Genomic DNA, 20,659 nt, shown 5'->3' on the forward strand with positions numbered 1-20,659 from the left:
AAGATCGCTGTCTGGTCCGAGTTTGCACGAACCGTTTCTGGATTGGATGCAAGACAAGATATCCTGTTCCAATGACAAACGATCATCTGGAAAGATTTGAGGCTCAGGAGTCGTCGGAGGTGAAAACAAATCGGAGGATCGAAGCTGGAAAAATGAGCGTTGAAAATAAGCTGTGAAACAGGCTGGAAACAGGCTTCCCCTACTTCAGCTAACATCTTCGTTTCTTCATTCCCGAATGAGATGAGCCTCACTAATTGATGGAGCAGGGTATATTCCTCTGATCCAGCTATCCTGATCCCGGATAGTGCGACTTAACACCTAAGCCGAAAAGTCGTGCTCGACTGATAACTCATCCCTTGTTTTGTCAGTTTGAGGACGCTTCTTGTCTTGTACGTTTATTCGTGAACTCGCAGGCTTACAAGTCGACGAAGAAAGTCCGTAAGCGGCGGTTGTATGCCATTAAGGAAGGGTGCCGCTTTGATTAGGTCACGATAATAATTGGAAAGGACCAGGCCGCGGGGATGGTCGAAGCTTGCCACTTAGTCGGCCTCTCAGCCCGCGGAGAACAAAATACGTAATTACTTCAAATTGGCTTCCACGAGGCGTGTGCACTCCCGTCGATAGAGCCACTTTTTTAACGGCACTCCCCGCATTCCGTAGTCCCCACACTTATTTCGGAGCTTGCTCTTCGCTTTCGCTCTTTTCTCGCTCCTCCGCGATCACCTTTCTTTATTATTCTCCCTCCTTTTACATGCTCGATGCTTCGATTATTTCCTGGAATCACGCAACTTCCGTGACGCGTTGTCGTTCGTTACCGACGAATCTGCTTCCGGTTGCCGAGATCGCATGAAATCCGCGATCCCGCAGCGTGCATCTCTCAGTTTCTAAACGACCGGAGTCCTCGATCCTCCTCGCATTACGTCACCTCCGAACTGACGGACGTTCACTCCCACTGCTCAATGCGTCTACTGAAATCTCGCTCGTTATTAAAAAGTAAGGTTCCTCCGTCCTCGGAAATTAATCGAATGACAACTCATCTGGAAGGATTCGAGCCGCGGGCCAACGGCATTTGCGGATTCGAATGTCACTTTTTTCAAGCAATTTTCCATGCTCTTCAATTACAAACTGTTTTCTATACTCTTCGGAGCGTTACGCTCCGTTAATTTAGCCAGCTTCACGGCGAATGAAACCGTATCCGAATGCCCACAAGCCCCTGAATACTCCTCCACGTATCCATGAATAGCTTAGCTTCCTACGGTCGCGTTTGCCACGGCGGACTGTTTTGCAATTCGAAAGAATATTGCTCCGACGAGAGCGTGTGGGCAAGAGCCATTGCTGACGCATCGGAAGATTTACTTGGGTTAAATGAAAAAAACATGGCTAATGTAAGGACACCCATCCACCACGTGCGCTTCGTGTACTCGCGATACGTAACATCGAGCACCGAGCGTAGAATATTCCGACGTCGCGCGTACTGCAAGCCGAATGCAAATCCTCGGAGGCTTCCAAACTAGACGCGTCAATGCTATTGGCGTGGTCTCAGCTTACTCGAAGCTTCGAGCGCACACGTGCGCTCATATTGTGTGTAAACCCTCGGAAACGATGCTTCATCGATTTGATGTTTCATGGGTGATAGCCTGTCCGATGTGGACGATGGTGATACGCGTCCCGAGGCCATTAGGAGCGCCATAGACTGGAAGCCCGCTAAAACAACAAGGGGCGCGGTTTTGCTCTCGGGCGATAGCTTTCGATTGATAAATTATCCAGCCGCGGCAAGCTCGGCGTCACTTTTTCAAAACTTCCAGACGCACTCGACTCATCGGAAGCTCCGAATACACAAATCAATTCGCCGGAGATCGCACTCGCGAAACTCTCTTTGAAATCAAATCGTCCTCGGACGCGAGAGATCGTATGACCCGTCCCAATTGCCAGCACGTGTAAACAAAAGGAGGCAATCAATTCGCACATTCTTATTACTCGCTTATGAAACCCGACAAACACTGATTCGTACGTACAGCAATGACAGATCTTCCAGTCCAAACATTCCGCGGTGATCCGCTACAAAGACGATCCGCTACATCGTAGACCAGAGGACGTATGGCTCCTAACCAGAAACATCATCGACCAACAATTCCCCTGTTGAGAATCCCTTCTTTCAGCCACGACCCCAAAAACCATCCACCGAAAGAGGAATCCATTGACAAACATCATGGACGGAATGGAATTCGTTAATCCAACGAAAGTGTCGTTGATTCCATCACTAAATTTGCTAGCTCAACCAAACATTACAGGCTACGAGCAAAAGATCGTTAAAAAAAGGTTTCATTCCTCAAGCAACCTCGTATTCCCCAAGTTTCGTCGTCGTCCCAATAAAGATTTAGTGGAACCAACGAATTTCTTCCCTCAGCACGCTAATATTCCCAGCATGTTCCATCAACCTCGTTGCTCCTTTCCATTTCCTTATCCCTCCAAGAGATTTCATCCGACGGTTGATATCTTAGGCATACTTAATTGGAAGTGCGCCAGGACGAGAAGTGTACCATCCGTTCCTGATGAAAGAACCAAGTCAAAGATTGCACATATACGTATACAGGCTCGTGCTGAACCTCGACGCACATGCATAAATAAGAAGCAAGAATACAGTAGATTGTACGAGAATGAGAATGGCTGTGTAAAGGCTCCGGTACTCTACTTGATATCCCTGGGGCATGTACTTTCCCCGTCGTCGGCATGTAATGAAACTACCATTTGGTTGCACACCAATACGATGCACTTTTGTGCCTTCTACATACGTTCTTCTATTCCCGCTCACGCAAAATCCGCGCACCAGACTATCGATGCACTTCATTTGTCCGCAGAACACGCGTTTCCCCGTTCCCGACGATGGATTGAGAAGGGTTCGTAGGCGCTTTGTCAGCGGGAATGCTGCGAACAATCACAATTCCTTGTGGCGAACGAAAAACAACAACAAACCGCGATTCGTTGCATCGACTAATTACTGGAGCGGGAGTTTATTACGTCAAAAAGATCGTGGAAAAAGGAGCTTTGAGTCCAATCGATTTCATTCCTTCCTCGAGACTTTCGATCAAGATGACAATGAATCTTTGATAATTCGAGCGTGGGGACTTGGATTGGCTGAGTTTACAATTTTTCCGACGCGACTATTAAACGAATTACAAATACACCATTCGACCGAATGGGGATCTAAAAAAACTTCAGTCTCCTGAAATTCTCCCAAAAAAGCAGAATTTTTGGAAATTCCGGCAATTCCGAGCGTTCTTTTAATATCGATTTTCACGAATTATTTTCCGTGTACCTGTCAATCACGCTGTTTTAATGGCGCAGCTGGTTACCCAACAACAGTTTAAAGTTTGCTAGTCACCTGCACGTGATGCTTGCCCGCAGCGTTTGTGCACGTTTACTTCCACAGAAGACTCTCAAAATGAAATTATTTAAAAAGAGAAGCATATGCCAATGAAATGCCACGAGTAACCATCTCTCACGTAGTGGCAATAATAAATTGAGCGCAGCTCGAAGAGCCACGAGATTGAACGGTCATTCGCATCTTGCAAAGGGAATAAATAGTTGGTGCTCGCAGATAGACACGTTTCGTTAGGCGAGCGATGTTTATTTAGATGTTCGTCGAGGTATCGAGCTTCGCGAATTAATGCTCGTCTCCCTTTTATTCAATATCTCTTTTGCACATCGCCTATACACACGCTTGTGCATATAAGAGAATAGTTTTCGCGACGATGGCCTCGGGAATGAGGACGCTAATGGAAGAGACTCGTGGCGTGTACGTGTACAAAGTTGTGTGCTATGGAGATGTAACAGTCTTGAGGGTAATTTGATCTGTCCGGTGACAGCTACGCCAGTGATCGAGAAGAGCGAGCGTGCGCGCGCTCGTCTTCCTCGTTCCCTTTATCGTCTTCTCTTCATCCTCCGGTTCGCTGATACCAGCCGTGTGTTGATGCGCGAAGCCGCGTCAACCCGAGGCAGCTGACTTCTCCACAAGTGTCCACTAAAAGCTGAAACATACCCGGCGCAACTTGTGTCCGCAAGACGGATTAATACAATGTAGTAGAAGTGAAGCTACAAATAGACTGTTTTGTTTGCCTTTACATGAGAGTACCAGAGACACGCGTCCCTGTAGGCTGACAGATATAACTCATTTCTACCTAACTCGGGCCTCTGGAAATCACGTTGCGGTTTCATGCGTGTGCGTCCACCTCATTCAACGTCGTGTATCGCTCGATAGATCGGATTACGCATGAGCATTGATGTAGGTTTGCACTTTTTTCAATACATCTTTTTCTCAATGGATCTCCGTCGATCATTTGGTGCATCGATTCGATGGAAAATCAATGAACCTTTCGGTCGATAGGTTCATCAGTTTCAGTATCTTCTGTTTTTCTTCGCATTCCCTTTAAGAGTATGGATCAGTCGACTAACCTCATTTGGAATTTTCGAAATTGAAATTCTTTGACACGCAGTTTGACCGATTAAAAAAAGGCTCTGTCACAGCCTACGCAGAACGACGGGAGAAATCGACTGACAGAGCCTTTTTTAAATCAATCAAAGTGTGCGTCAAAGAATTTCGATTTCGAAATTTGCAACTATATCTCAATTATCAATTAGAATTTTCGAAAAATCGATTTTTCTTTTGTTACATTTTTCGAAAGTGTACATATAGGGGAACATGGGGCAAATTGAACTTTTAAGAAACTAAGACAAATTCATTAATGAGCACACGGTCTTTCACTTGTATTTGAGTCCCAAAACTGACTACCATCGCTAATTTTTCAAATTTCGAAAAGAAAAAATTTCGGGGCAAAACGAACTCGGCCTCTGCGAAGCAAAAAAAATTATAAAAATATATTTCTCGCAATACAGCCGTTGGAAATGACTGCTCCCGGATGTAATGCAAGCTCTGGCATACGAGAAAAGAAATAGGACCCCCTCGAGCCCATTTATTGGATGCACGAGAGGAAAAAATGGGGTTAAGTCGCAGATCGCTTCTAAACCCATTTTTTGGTGACATGTGAAACATGAACTTGGAGTTCACTGCGCCAGGGTATAAACGATATTTCATCTATCTTTAGGTTTTGAAACAGATTCCCGTTCCCTGTAGGTCGGATTTCGTGAAAAACGATTTGTGGGGCAAAACGAGCTCAGCCTCAGAGAGGCATAAAAAATCCGAAAATTGCATTTTTCACAATCAACGCGTTGGAAGCGACGGCGTCCGCGCGTAAGACGAGCTCTGCTATGTGAGAAAAGAAATGGGACCTCCTCGGGCCCATTTATTTCATGTCCGAGACGAATAAATGGGTTAAAGTCGCGGATTTTTTCACCAATTTCTTATAACATGAAAAAAATTAACTCCAAATTCACTGCACCAATATATAAATCATGATTCAACTATGTTTATGTTCTAAATCAGTTTTCCCGTTCCCTCTTTCTCGAATCTCGTAAAAAAAAAATGTGGGGCAAAACGAACTCAGCCTCTGGGAGGCATGAAAAATCAAAAAATTAGTTTTTTCGCAATAAAGACGTTGGGATGAATTCAATTTTTTTCACCGTGGATTATATTTCATCCGGAGACGGATGAATTGTATCATTGCGATTTCTGTAGAAAACAATTCCAATGAATTCAATTTTCTTTGTTTCTTACATTGTTCATCATTTCATTTAAAAAATAAGGGAATTCAAGAATTAAAGAATTTTTCGTAGTTCAGAAAATTTTGCCTCTGCCCTGTGCCCATTGTGGTTTCGAAAAGAAAAAAAAAACAGGAAATTTTAATATTAAACTTTTCGCTTCGAGTCGTGTTCGTTTTGCCCCGTGTGTTCAATTTGCCCCATGTTCCCCTAATTAAAAGTGTCATACTAAAATTTTATAAAGATCCGGGCAGTCTAAGTGAACTTTTGAGCGACGTTTACTCGGCTGCCTGAGCCTGCTAATACGCACCGCCCAGTGCGCTACCGCGTACCTGCTTTAAACGCGTTTTTCTCAGAATTACGTTTTTGGACGGCTCGTTGATAAAATCTCCGGAACTATTGAACCGATCGTTACCAAAATTTATCCACCCGTTCTTGATGAGTGTAGCTATAGCGCATATCATACGAATTTTGAAATTTTTAGGGGAACTATTTTTTTTCGCAAAAACGATGAAAAAAACGTGCTTTTTCGTAGTTTTTGGAAAAATGGCGGCCGTTTTGTCATTTTTGAAAAAATAAAAAATCGTATTATATGCCCTATAGCCATTTACCTATTGAGTCGAAAACCATTTTTATTTTTTTTCTCCGATCATCCATTCCAGAGATTTTATCAACAGTGCACACCCATATTTTTTTGAACCTTGTCTTCTGTATGTATTTTTCTGTACGAAAACTGAGCAAAATAAATATAAACAATTTTTTTGTGTATTTTAAGAGTGTATTTTTTAGGCCTAACGCTTTTTATATCCATATTTATAATTTATACCGGTTAAAAAAAATTCGTGAAGATGGTTTTTTTGCCCCTCTAATCAGGGTGGACCCCTTAACGTTTCTCTTCTTTTTTCATTGAATTTTCTTGAAATCTTTACTCTTTTGAGTTCCCTAAAAACTTGTTTTCGCTTCATTTGTAGTTTTCTTTAATCCGTCATCGTTTTTCTCGAAATTTTTTCAATTTTTTCTCCGCTTTACTCTGAATTTCCTTGAATTATTTTCTAAAATTGTTTCGTAGCATCATTAATCATATTGATGGAAATCGAAGTTCTTACCTAACTTTTGAGCTGCAGCCATTGTCGTGATTATCCTTCAATGCTCGTCAGGTGCATCATATGTTGAGGGACGTATCAGCGTGCTTTTAAAGCAGGGCTGAAATCGTCCTGATCTGGTGGGTGAAAATGGGCCGTTCCCGAGCCTAATCACGACTCGATCCGGAGCAGGCGAGCCCCAGAAAATTTCCAGTCTCATCAACCAAGCTTCAAAGCTGTCGCGATTCCCTTGTCCGGTTATCGGTCAAGATCAGCATTAGCTTTGATTCCAAGTGAGCTGCGCACGAAAATCCCATCGACGCGCAAACATCGAGAACTGGCGAACTCGAGGAGACGAGCATCGCGTTCCCCGATTGCGTAACGCGTGATTAGGATGTCTGTTTCTGGGGTTGTAAGTATCGACAGATTAAGGGGGTTCGTTCCCTGTGCTTACCATACTTGCAACGTATACCTGTTATTATCGGACCGAAGCGGTGTACAGATAGGCTCGCACACGTGTAAAGTGTACAATTGCTGGATGTTTATAGATATAGCTATGGTTCGTTGGTACACGGCGTTGAGCACGGCGCATTGTGAGGTTTCGGGAGATTTATTCCATTATACTCGGGATTGCGCATGCCGACTGAATGCTCCGGGAATGTAAATGGTAAATGGGCCATATCACTGTCTCGTGAACAAAGCTCAAACTGACGTGGTTATGACGGGAACGCGATATCCACCCTTCGAATAACAATAATAATAATAATAATAATCGTCATCGTTATACAGCGTGTATTAATGACGCGATAATAGCCGCCGCCGCTGCCCGGCTTTAACGGCAAAAGGCTTTAGCTGAACCGGCAAATATTTCGTCCTCGTTAGCCTCGTCTCTCCCTCTTTCTTTTTTTCTCGTTGTTGCCTTCTTCGTTTTCTCGTTCGAATGCATCATCGAATCTGTATATGGATTTGTTGGATTTCTTTTTTTCTTTTGTTTTTTCTTTATTTTTTGTTTATTTCTTTTTTTCATCCACTTGGCAGAGGTGGCTTTGTTGAACTGTCTCCGCTGCTGGATGTCTCTACCTCCGGAACATTACCCTCGGGATTACATCTCCGGAGCTCTCGCGCGCTCTCGTCTCTCGTTCCATCTCCTTTTTCTATCGGACTCATTCACATTTACGATATCACTGGTTTACCGCAGTGCCGCTTTCACTGTAGTCTTCTCTTCACACACGCTTTCCGCTTGACTGCTTCACTCAAGCTCAGCCTGCTGCTCTCGGCCTCACTTCGCTCCCTCTCACGCAGATCGATTCGTTTACTCATAATTAGACGCTTTAATTAGTCGCTTCTCCTCCCGATCCTTCGCTTTGTTACACAATCTCGCGCATCTACCAACCGCGGGATAGCATACGCGACGAGTCCTCGTGGTACGGACGTTGCGAACGGGAACGTTTAAAAAGTTTATTCCATTCGTTTGACACATTCGCTATTAAGATTGCTGATTCAAGGAAAACTTTTTCTTCGTTGCACTCGCAGAATCGGACACACTTTTCATCGGGTTTCGACCAAGTTCTCCTCTTTTCCAATACATTTACTTTCTTCATTTCGCTTCGAAAGTTGCGTATCCATTCGACCAATGATTTTTGTCAGACCTCCAAATTGTGGCGCATCAAATGCAATTTGTTGAACGAAAAATAGAGCGATTCAAACACTCCGGTTTCCGGCTCGAATCCAACCAACACTTTTGCTCGATCCGTTTCTTCACTCGCCCAACGAACGCCTTCGAACTTCGATGACGTAGGAAATTTCCTTTCACCTTGATTCGTCCATCGAAATTGTTCTTTCGATCGAGCGAAGCTGCCTCACTTGGCAGAGTCTCTCGCAGGCCGCTCGCCTACCTCCGCCAATTTGTTTGCTCCCGTACTGTCCCCATTTTAAATCCAATATGGATTAAGACCCGTCCGTCTAAGCTTTCCGCAGTATAATATCAAAGTACTGAGCATACCGAAGGGGGACCGAACAATGAAACTGCCACGAGGGTCAGAGCACGTTGTGGGTGGTTCTGGTGACCTTTTATACGTGTATTATCTAGTGGAATATCAAGGGTCGAAAGACACGAGTTTCACACGAACAATGTGAAACGCGGCCAAAAAGGGGATTCGGGACTCGCCAATGCTTCGCCTTTGAACAACTGATCCACTGAGAGCAGTACAAAATGATGTACAACATTCGTAGAAATTCCCGCTTTCTAAGGAATATTTGACTTTCTGAGTCCATGTAAAATGTGTATTTAAAGCCAGGCGGTTCGCCGCTGTTTGAGTATGGATTTTGAGCTATTGATTTCAATATCGCCTGACCGGAGTCGAGTACGCAACAAAACGGTGGGAAATCGTCCCACGCTGTTTGTCCAAAGGTTCAGCTTTATCGTCAATACAGACAACGCTGTGCAACGATACAAATGATCTCTTGCTATTGAGTTCCAGGAGCAATATTGCAAGTATATTTGTAAATATACGTGAATCACTCCGACGATACAACGAAATATTGGCTGGGATATCGAGGGCCCAGCCACACTCTTGACGTCGCGTATTGAAAGGAAATTTTTCAAGATTGAGATTCGACTTGCTCTCGTACGCTAAGAAACAGGTCTTGTTTGAGATTAAATAGGCAAGAAATGCGTGACGTGTTTGTTTGCCCTGCGAAAGTATTTTATGGCAAAAAGAAAGTCGCCTCGAATTAGGCGCAGATTTACTGAATGATTAGTGCCGAATTTTCTCTATTTTTTTTCATGTTAAACCCATTCAGTTCGCGTCCACGGAGAAAAGGGGTTTGACGATCCAACGAAAATTTTGGCCAACCGACGAGTCGTGGTGGACGAAGTAAAGTTTGTTGGTTCACCCAATACTTTCGTCAAAATCAAACTTTTGTTGCGTTTATAAATTTCATGTTGATCGCCACGATTTATTGGTCCGAATGCTGTCATCGCGATTATCCCGACTATATTGCAAACCAATCAAAGAAAGTTTATCGGAAAAGCTTATCGAATATGAAAATATTGCGCTCATTTGGAGCGAAAAATAGTTCCTGCACCGGATTTATGAGCAGAGAATCCCCGATTTTCCAGTATTCTATCAAATACACATGAAATATTGAAGGAACTCTGTTAAGCAGCTTCTCACGCGGTTATCGAAGCATCGATATTTAGCGATAAGTTTACTCAGAATGCTCCGAACACTGTCTCGAAAGCCCGAGTTATCGAGCGTGAGTACAAGACGAGAAATATCGTTTCTCGTTTATGTACACGGTGCATAATATCTTCATGTGTGCTCGACGATTCGCTGACAAAGAGAAGAGGAAAAGAGCGAGAGAGAGAGCAAAGAAAAACAGGGCGCGGATGCATGGAAACTCTGACGGAGACTTGGAAGTGCCCGACTCACGTAGAGCCCGAAAAACCGACGGGACGGAGGGCATGTTAGACTGATATACACAAGATAACATTGGGGTGGACGGATCTCGTCAGAATCGTAGTTAAACGCCACTCGGAAAGTCGTAAAATCGTATCCAAACAAACTTGAAATAGCTCTGGATGAGGGAAGGAAAGAGACGGCGATAGGTTGAGATACGCGGAGGAGAATCGTACATGATGAATTTTCCCGAAGCTGATGTGCTCCGGAGATCATTTCGAGAGCGGTATGCACATAGTTTTTTTCCCTCCGCTTGTCGTACCCAAACAAACGTAACAAGTCGACTCGGAAGATCTCTTGGTTTCTACCCTTTGTTTCTTCAGATCACGCCGACGCGCGACTTCAAAGTTTTCTCCACTGCGGCTGAAAATGAGTGCAGTTTTACGCTGATTCCCGTTTCGCGTGACTCGAATTTTCCAGCTGAATAATTTATTCGAACTCCTCGCCAATAATTATTGATGAGTTTGTAAGAAATTTTGTTTCTCGATTCAACCGTGATTTTTCGAGCTTTCGGGACGAAAGCTCGAAAAAAATTCTTGTTTGATTGAGATGTTTTTGATTGAAGTTTGGATAAAAATGGCAATTTATTGGGATCGCTTATCCTTCGTAGAAGAGGGTCGCATTTGGGAGCTTCGAACTGCTGTTGACGCGGAGCAATCGGATCGAAAAAATCGTCACCAGCCTGCTCCCGACGAAGAAACATTATTTCAAGTTTGACCACATCAAGCTTTTAATTTATAATAAAATGTTGTTTTTTGTTTGCTGAGGCTTCAACTCATTAGGACAGAACCCAATGGCTTTATTTTTCCAATTAGAGTGCCTGCGGAAAAGCTGCATTTCCTGTTCACCCTGTACGCCGAAGTTTTTCTCACCGAAGTCGTTTTTCTAGTCACTTAAGGAGCTCTGATTGCGCAGTCGCTAGCTGGTAGCGCGCGACCGTAAATACGCGATCTTTATTGGTCTGACTCATCGCTCAGAGTTTCTCGTCATCGTCGGCACATCGGTTTTTCTCGGTCTCGGAAAATGAAAATTCAGTGAAGAATTTAAAGACTGGATGAAAATTAATAAGACCTTCGCTCAGTGTTGGCTCGTTAAGGCACCGATCGCGGTGTATCGTGGACCCTACATCTATAACGGGGTTCATGCCACTTGTTTTTTTTCTCATCTCCCTCAATCGAGCCACGGATCGCACACTTATTTCTGGTTGAAGTTGAACCGCCCGGTTTCGCCGTGGGTCCACCCGGAATCCCAAATCTCGGGCCAACTTTCGTGTATCGTTGCGGCGGCAACGCGAGGAAAACCACCGACCTGTAATCTTGCAGCAACCGCGCGTCTTACCAGGCTCTAATTATAGGTGCGTCGTGCAGGGGATTCCCACCATCCGGAATTTAACTCCCTTGCCTCGAATCTTCATCATCGCTGGTGTTAAATATACCATCGCAAATTTCGTACCTTCCCCATCGAACCTTCCACTTAATGTTTTCTTATAACGTCAACTGGCCCGAAGTACGTAAACTTTCCGCAGCGCAAAATTCTACTCGAATCGTGTCAAGATTTCTTCAACCTCGAGATCAAACAGGAAGTTGGAGAAGAAATACGAATTGTCGTGATCGATGGCGCGAGCGACCCATCGAGTCGAGCAGCTTCGAGCGAGGCCAGCACTCGGTTGGGTGGCCGCCGAGCCATGCAACGATTCGCGCATTAGCGACTCAACGGGAGACAGTTTTTAGGAGTTTCTGGTATGGCCTCAACCGACTGAAATTCATTTTAAATGGGGCTCCCAGATATCGAGTGAAGTCTCGCAGGGACTTCACGCTTCAGTGGAGCAATGACGTGAGGAAAAAAGTGGGACTAAAGTGATGGGACGATTGAATTTCTTAAATTCAAATCCATTTTTGTTATTTATTTGAGAAACCAATCTTATGATTATGAATTTAATTGACATTTGAATATATTTGCTGGTGTAATTTGTATTGTGATAAAATATTTCGGTAAAAAGATTGCCAGCGCAGTATTATTGGCAACTTTTTTCAGCAACGACTCGCCGTTCTTCATTCGAGCATTTCTCTGTTTGCTTCTTTCCTGTGTTTGATCACTCACGTGCATATTTTTGCTTCGTGTACTTACCGCTGGCGAGTGCAGTCAAAATAAAAGTCCGGGTTGAGGATAAATCTTGGAGCGAAGTTTTTCAGACGTTTCAGGCTCAGCTGGCTCGAGTGCGATTCGAAAATTTTGTCTTTTTTTCGATGGGAATAAACTGAGAAAATTCGATCGCAGGATCGAATGACTGAATTTGTTCTGCTCGGACGAGCATTGAACAAATTTCGTCAAACTGACGGAAATTGTGTAACACGAAAATCTCAATACCATAGTGATCGCTGCGCCGCGATATACCAACATTAATTTTTTTCTTCGGATTGCTTGTTCGCAGGTACTTGGGGATCGAAGCGAGATTGAGCGGTGGGGCTCACGGCGAAACCGCGGGAGGCCTCGAGATGGGTCAGTCGCAGCCGATCGGTGCCGGGGTCATAGGTCCGGCGAGTGCCGAAAGGAACTGCAAAAGCCCCCACTTGACGACGAAACAGCAGGGAATATGTTCGCGCTCGCCTCCGGTCTTGCAGGTGAGTTCTCAGACGCTTACCTTACTCCTCCCATCTTCATTTTTGTCTTCATCTTCTTCCTCCTTATCTTTTGTTGAATTGTGAACCTGATCAAGATCCTTCCACAATGCAGGCTCCATCAATGCCTTCCAATCAGGAATATCGTATGCTGGCGATAGTGGGAGCTTTTTCTTTTCGGATTTTCAATAAAAAATACACAAAAAAAGATTTTTTGGCTCAACAGAGTTCACGGTGGGAGCAAAGGAAATATGATACGTTGACTTAAGGAGTTTCGGTATAGGCGATACAATGTTGCCATGCTAACCCATGCTAAAAAAATTCAAAAATTCAAAAAGTTCAGAATTTTATAAAATTTGGTGAACATATTCTTTAGTGCTAAATTTGACTATACAAATTTTTTAAGATTTTTCTTCTACACAGTTATCGAGTAATTAATCACTAAAGTTCACGTGTATAAGCATAGCGTTTCCATATATATAGGTATACATTCCGGGCATAAGAAATCTGCTTTAATGCGTAATTACTCGATAACTAAGTAGAAAAAAATTTTGAAAAAATTTGTGTTTTCGCACTTGATGTTGAAGAACATTATCACCAAATTTCATCAATTTCTTAACATTTAGACTTTTGTACCGAAACTCCTTAATAAAAATTCTGTTGATTCAAGGATCTTTGTTTGAGTCAACTGAACGAGGGATTGAATCAACCAAATTTTTGTAGACTCGACAAATTCCAATTTGTTCGTCACGATCAGCCGATTCAACAAAAAATTTTTCATTTTTTATTTTTTTAATGTGAGAAACACTTATTTGTGCATGGTTTATACGCCAGTTGTATATCTCAGCTATGTATAATGTAGAGATCGTAATTGTTGTTTGGAACGAAAATTCCAAATTTTTTATCCATTTTCGTATATTTTCCTTTCATATGAACCTACAAAAGCCCGAAAAAATTGCAGAATTGTATATTTTTAGCGAGTTTGAAAAATAAAAGCTTTTGAAGAAGAAGAATATCACTTCAACGTGCTGTAAATACAGACTTTCGCAATTTTTTCGGGTTTTCATAGTTTCATATGGAAGGAAACTGAAAAAAAAAATTGGAATTTTCGTTGCAGACAATAATTACGATCTCCGCATTGTACGCAACTGAGAAACTTCGATAATCAGACTTTGCGCATAAACCATGTACAAATTAGTATTTCTCAAATTAAATGAAATATCCTTGAAACCATACCGAAAAGCAGTTCTTTATGGTGAGTTATTTCCCTCCATCCTGAAAACATTCCCGCGAAGACAATCGATTTCTTGACTTTCTAAAACAAGACCCCCCTTAAAATCGACGCGTTGCATAATACGGCGAATGATTTGTGCCAGTGGCTCGAAGCATGATAAAACTAAGTTTGTTTCATAGAAAGACTCGTTAGGATATGTTTATGTTCGTACGTAACTCTGCGTGCGCGATAAATGAAAATAGAGAATTTGCGTCGGAGCTCACACGGTTGTTGCAACGGATCCGTAATGTCGAGTATTAGGAAGAGAATATAGCGAGTTCCAGAAGGAAATGCAACGCGTTCGGAGGGGCAGTATCTTCGAGTTGATTGGCGTAACGGAAATTGGAGATGAATGTTTCTCGTACTGGCTCCGCTCGGAGGTTGGTGCAACATTAAAAGGAACAAGGATAATAATTTAAAGTGGAAATAGCCCTTAACTGAGACGATTGTGAACATAACTTAAGTAGAGTCAGAAGGATATATTGTGAGAAAGAAAAGAGAGTAGCTCGATGAGGCGAAACGTGTTGGTGCGCGCTTCGTAGCGGCGGGGCGGGGAAACGAGTTGGCGCTTCTTATTGCAACGGTGATTATTCATCGACCCCCCGACGAGAGTGTGGCCTTCTCCTCGCTTGTTTTATTCCTGTTGAATTTTATTTTTCGTCCACTTGATAGCGGCCCGAGCTCGATTGCCCGTAGCAGTTAGAACAGAGATGGATAAAAGAGTGGACCGAGGCAGAAAGAGGGGACGAAAAGAATCTTAATCTCCTGCATTTAACGCCCAATAGATTTATCGCCAATTCAAATCACGCGGCAGCATCGAATCAGGAGAAGCAAAAGAGATAAATCGAATTTTTCGCCGCTCGGAGTGAATCCCAGACACCTGCTGCTGCTCCGGGATAACATAACTCGATATTTTTCTCGTACTCCGAGCTCGTACACGATTCACTCACTCGCGCCCGCTTTATTTTACTTTTTGCTCCGATCATACTGCGCGCTCATCACACATTTTTCTCGATTTCACCAGCAGCATTTATATCCGGGGACTCCCTGTGAATTCGTTGCTTCCAATGGAATTCTGGAAAATCTGTTATTCGACAAAAAGTGCTTCAATGCTGTCCGGACGAAACTCCGGGCTCGAAATGGGTTAATGCATTTACGTTGTGAGACTTCAGATGGCTATCAAATTTGTTGAATACCAATTCGAACCGCGAGTCCAGCCTTGACGTTTCTTTCTTCTTGTCTTCGGCGGTCGCTCGCCAGACGTGGACGCTCGGAAGAATTTGTTCAACGAACCAAACTTATTTAGTTGGACGACGGTTTCAACTATTTTTTATCCAATTCCCAATGAATTTGTTCATTCAAACGAATCATAAAAATTCTTTTTCAACTTCTAGTATCATTTATTCGCTTTATTTAATAGTTGCTTCGATAATGTATTTCTGAGAATATTTTGTTGCAAACTTTAGATCGTTGATTGCTTGCACCAACTGTCAATTGATGCAACAAACAACTGCTGGTTTCAACGTTCACAAATCATTTAGTCCCATATCACAAAAACATTTCATTTTCCTTATTGAAATAGACCGAGAAAAAAAGTCGATTTGACAACATTCGTGTTACCGCGACAAATCATGGAGAACAATAAAATCCGATAACTTAACAAAAATTTTTTTGATTCGAAGACTCAATTTGCTGGCTCAAGTAAATATTTCTCATTACGATGAAAGTCGTTGAATCAAAAAATGTCATTTCCTTCGTCGCAGTACTCACGGACCCAAAAATTTTGATCCTTAATTATGGTGGTATAACCGAGAATCGTTTTGATCATCAAAATGTTTTTCCTCGGCGTAAAAATTCATGGCTACCGTCACGAGGGGCCACGCTCCGATCATTCCTCGGATGAATTTCTGGACGTTTGTGGTCCGGCCGACAAAAAAGCCCTGCATGAATATTCATAGTTCAAATATTAGACGGCTCGATGGGAGTTTTTGTATATAGGAGAGCGCTGGGTCTCCTAACAGTCATATTTGTCGAGCAGTGGCAGCGTTGCTCGGCAGGAAAAAAGCGCTCAAATGGGAGAGAGACTCGGGACATCGAGTCAGCTCATCCGTGTTCATCGATTATTCTAATGGCTATTTAATTCCGAGGGAAGGAATAACATGCGCTAGTGAGTGAGGTTGTGGAAAGAATGAAAAATAAACGAAATAGCAGGAAGAAAGTACGAGAAGCTGCGTCCGGCTTCTCTCGTGCCTTGTCCAGAGTAATATGCATCTGCCCAAGCATCGTTTCATGTCTTGTATCCTTTCTGGTGTTCGCGTCCTTACGCAATTTGTCTGAAAAGTATCGAGGGCTTTCGACGAGCCATGAAATTCGCTGTTAATGCTGGATTAACAGCGAGGGAGAGACGCGATCCGAGAAGCCTACGGGGCCGCATCGTGTACACACAATCTCGCTCTTCCCGCAGCCAGAACTATAAATACAACGTGTACTGTAAAAGCGCTACATTTATACGAGTAATATAACTCGTCGTCAATTTTCGACGTGTCTTATCCACGCACGAGGAAACCTTATTTCGACATATTTTCTTGTCATCCTCGTAAAACTTAACTCGAACCTTTTATAACGCACATTTCTCTCTTTCGTGTCTTTTACAGGCTATCAGTGCCGGAGCGAGGGTCGCGATCGAAGAATGCCAGCATCAGTTCCGATCGGCTCGATGGAACTGCTCGATCAGCCCTGAGAATCCCGACAATATATTCGGTGGCGTAATGCTTGTCAGTGAGTATACAAATCCACCTGCTACCTTTCTTATCACCAGCCATATCTCTTCTCTCTGTACTTCTTGCGACATCCGCGATAAGACGCAACAGGTTTATCGATCTTTTATTTTCCGCCTTTTTACCCACGGCCTCTTTTCTCCTTAAGATTCTCATCGAAATAATCCGACGTTAGAGACGTCGGACACAAATCACAAATCCCTCGGACCATTCGAATTCGATTAGATATTTCAACCGGAGCCATCGAAATTCGGCGATGAGAATCGTCGACTCGTCACATTTTCACGAAAAAAAAAAAAAAAAAAAAAATTACGATTTTGCCCAATTGACAATCATCGTGAGCTTTTATATTGAGAAATGGATTTTTTTTTTGACTATTGTTAGAACAAACAAACAAACTCGAATTCAAATGATCGCATATCGATTTTTAGTCTCGAATCATGCTTTCGAATCGGTTTTCAATATAAAATTGCACTCACTTTCTTTCGACACGCTTCCGGGGGCGCTCGAATGGATAATTGTTAGATTGAATAATTCAAAAGTTCGTAGGACTTTCCGCGACTCTTTGACACCGTGAGCCGGATCATAAATACGCAAATATTGAATGAATGTTAAAATTTCATTACAGATAGCCGGGAAGCTGCATTCGTTTATGCGATATCAGCGGCCGGGGTTGCTTACAGCGTAACGAGGGCATGCTCGAGAGGTGAACTCACCGATTGTTCGTGCGATAACCGAGTAAGGGCGCGACACCCCAATCACTGGGAATGGGGTGGCTGCAGCGAGGTAAATCGATCCGATAGTCTCTTTTTCGTCCATTTTTTTATTTCCCATTTTCTGCGTGATCCCTGCGAGCCTCAACTCTTTTCGTAGAGTCTCGTCGAAACTGGGGTGTCGAATTTTCGAGGTTTGTGTCTGTGTCGGTGTTCTCGAGGTTCGCACTTCTTCGAGTCGTTCATGTCAAAAAAATCGGGAGGAAAATTCGGTCAGCGACTCCAGAGTGCCGCAGCTGCGAAGACGTTGAACGCGCTCCTAATCGTTCGAAACTTCCGGAAACCCGCAAAAGTTTTTCTGCGAAATAATGAACGAAGATAAAGTGAAAAAGCTCCTTCTGGTCCACCCACAGCCGTTCCATCGTACGATTTAAGGTTTCTTCTCCTACAAAGCATAGATCGGTGAAACGTCAACGTAAACGAATGTATTTTGTGCCTGAACAGGTGACCCCTTGTAGACATTGCAAGCTTACAAGGGGATTAAAGGGGGCTAAGCTTGTTAAGTTGCAACAACCTTCCCCCTCGCCCTCCACTTTCCTCTCTCTTGCTCGCCCGGTTCAGCCACGGCTCGACGACGTCGCCTTGTTCCACCCTGTTAGCCTACACCCGGGACACTTATACGACCTGTTCTTCTTCCCTCTTTCGCCTGTATGCGCACAAATACCGTCGTGCAAACATGCCAACCAACCAAGACGACGTCGCCTACGACGACGACGACGACGACGATGAAAACTACCTCCGACCAAGACGAAAACGGACGACTCGTCGCTCTCGTTACTCCGAAGCTTTACCTTTAATCCTAAAACTACAACGATTCCCCGTGGAAATCCACCGAGATTTATTCGATCTGGGAATCATGCATGGGAGTGGTCAAACCTCCGGACTCTTCCTGTAGCGCCTCGTGCTTTTCGCCGACTATAAAACCATCTTGGAAAACCTTGAAATCGCAAGTTCATTCGTTTCAGCACGAAATTATATGAGGATCACTGAAAACTTGTCACACTAAAAAAGTCAAAACTTTACGAAGCTCTTGCTAATTGCCGCTTTGGTGTGCAATCGCTCGTCGTGCTCTCATCTCAGTGGATTAATTAAATAATGATCAACAAGATTCTGGTGTCCTTTTTTCAGAAGAATTCCGTCTCGTTGCCGTTCTCGCATAACCACTTTGCGAAATTTCTCGTCGAAACTTCGTTTCAATGAGTTTTTCAATGTTTGCAAACTCATCATTGGCCACGATCGTTCCACATTAGCATCGATGGAGATGTAAAATATGAAAATTCGACACAAACCAGAGTCGCTCGAAGCATTTCTTGTTCAAGCTCCCTTTTGCCCTGAAGCTCGTACTTCATTAGCTAAGCGATCATTGCTTTTCGCAGGACATACACTTCGGCGAGAAATTATCACGCGAATGGTCGGATGGAGGTGAAGAACCGATCAAAGAGGAAGGGCCACTGGCGGCGAGGGCACTGGCAGGTCAATTGATGAGGAAACACGACAGCGAAGCAGGAAGGCGAGCAGTTCGTTCGCGAATGCAGCGAGTCTGCAAATGTCACGGTGGGTTTGGGAACCTTTTTCATCGCCTTTTTCCCCCTCAATCAAAAGTCTTTTGTAGATCATTTTTATACGTAAAATCGTCTTTGCAGGAATGTCAGGTTCCTGCAGCCTCCGAGTCTGTTGGCGAAGATTGCCGGCATTCAGGGGAGCCGGCGGTGCGCTCGCTGCTCTGCACGAGGGCGCAGCCCTCGTTCGCCTCGCGCAAAGGGGTGGTCGAAAACCAGCGAGACTACGACCTGCGAGACCAGATCTCAAACGACCGAACAAAACAGATTTGGTTTACCTCGAAGAGAGTCCCGATTATTGTGAACGAAATCTCACGTGAGTTATTTGCATCGATAAAAAACTGAGGCGAATTCGTGCTTCTCCAGATTTCTTTGTCCAAAATCTATGCCGATGATAAAATTTCGTTTTTCTCAACCAAAATATTCAGTTCCATACAAATCCATCGTTTTCGAAAGACTCATCGAACGTAGAGCCTTTTTTTGTTCATTTTTGATCGATTATTGCCGCTTTGCTTCAACGCCTTATATGCACTTGGAGTCGGCGAAAAAACGTGATTTTCTTGATTTTTTTCCAACAAGAAAATAAATGTTTATTGAAAAATTGTAAATGACATTCATTAGTACATATGTTCATGTGCTTGCACAATTTTTTTCATCAAAAGATTTCTCAAAATGGCAGAACTCCAGCTGTATTTCAGTAGCACCTTTTTTCAGCATCAGTTTCGGTGGACTTTATAACTAAAAAACTAGGGGTGCGTGCGGATATTCGAACTCACGAGTTATTCGAGACGAATCGAATCGAATTATCTGATTCTAATAGTTCGAATAATTCGAAAAATTCGAATTGCTTCATAATTCGAGTGGTCAACCATCAAACTGAAATATATTCATTCCTTATGAATTTTGAAAAATATCCAACAATTATTAAAAAAAAATTATTTTCATTTTCCAGTAATTCTGGGATTTTTTAGTCTTATTTTAATTCATATGTTTGTTGGAATATTCATAATACATAGTTCAAAAAAATTCTCACAGTATTACTGTTTAATACTAATTAAATTAATTGAATAATTTAATTAAATTATTTCAATTTCATTGAATAAATAATTAATATTTTGAGACTGATTGAAGGAATTACGTGATCTTAGAAGAAAAATAAATCAAAATGACAGAAAAAAATGAGTTTAAAAATTTTTTTTACATGAAATTATTTGAAGCCCATGTTGCAATAAGGCTCGAAAATTTTGTTTTTTGACACAGAATTTTGTGAATTTTTTTCAAAAATATCGAAAGTGTCGCATTGAACGAAAAACCAATTTTTTGACTGAAAATAGCCGAAAAAATTATTAAAGAAAATTATTTTTGCGTTTTTTAATTTTCATTTTGAAAGAGGGTTGAAAATTTAAAAAAAATGACCCGTATTAAGTGACAATATGAATAATTATAGTCAGAGATATACAT

At 42.8% G+C, this 20,659-nt stretch overlaps 1 protein-coding gene across 1 annotated transcript in view; it reads left to right on the forward strand.

Moving 5' to 3' along the window:
* LOC122418914 (protein Wnt-1-like) overlaps positions 1 to 20,659 on the forward strand; it is a 66,118-nt gene that overhangs the window by 40,615 nt on the left and 4,844 nt on the right. The window contains exons 2-6 of the mRNA XM_043433049.1: positions 12,630 to 12,819; positions 16,744 to 16,867; positions 17,495 to 17,652; positions 19,016 to 19,193; positions 19,283 to 19,514. Of these exons, the coding sequence (XP_043288984.1) occupies positions 12,630 to 12,819; positions 16,744 to 16,867; positions 17,495 to 17,652; positions 19,016 to 19,193; positions 19,283 to 19,514 (882 nt within the window). The remainder of the gene's footprint in view (positions 1 to 12,629; positions 12,820 to 16,743; positions 16,868 to 17,494; positions 17,653 to 19,015; positions 19,194 to 19,282; positions 19,515 to 20,659) is intronic.

The sequence above is a fragment of the Venturia canescens genome, chromosome 1, assembly GCF_019457755.1.
Source record: "Venturia canescens isolate UGA chromosome 1, ASM1945775v1, whole genome shotgun sequence".
In the NCBI taxonomy this organism is placed as follows: domain Eukaryota; kingdom Metazoa; phylum Arthropoda; class Insecta; order Hymenoptera; family Ichneumonidae; genus Venturia; species Venturia canescens.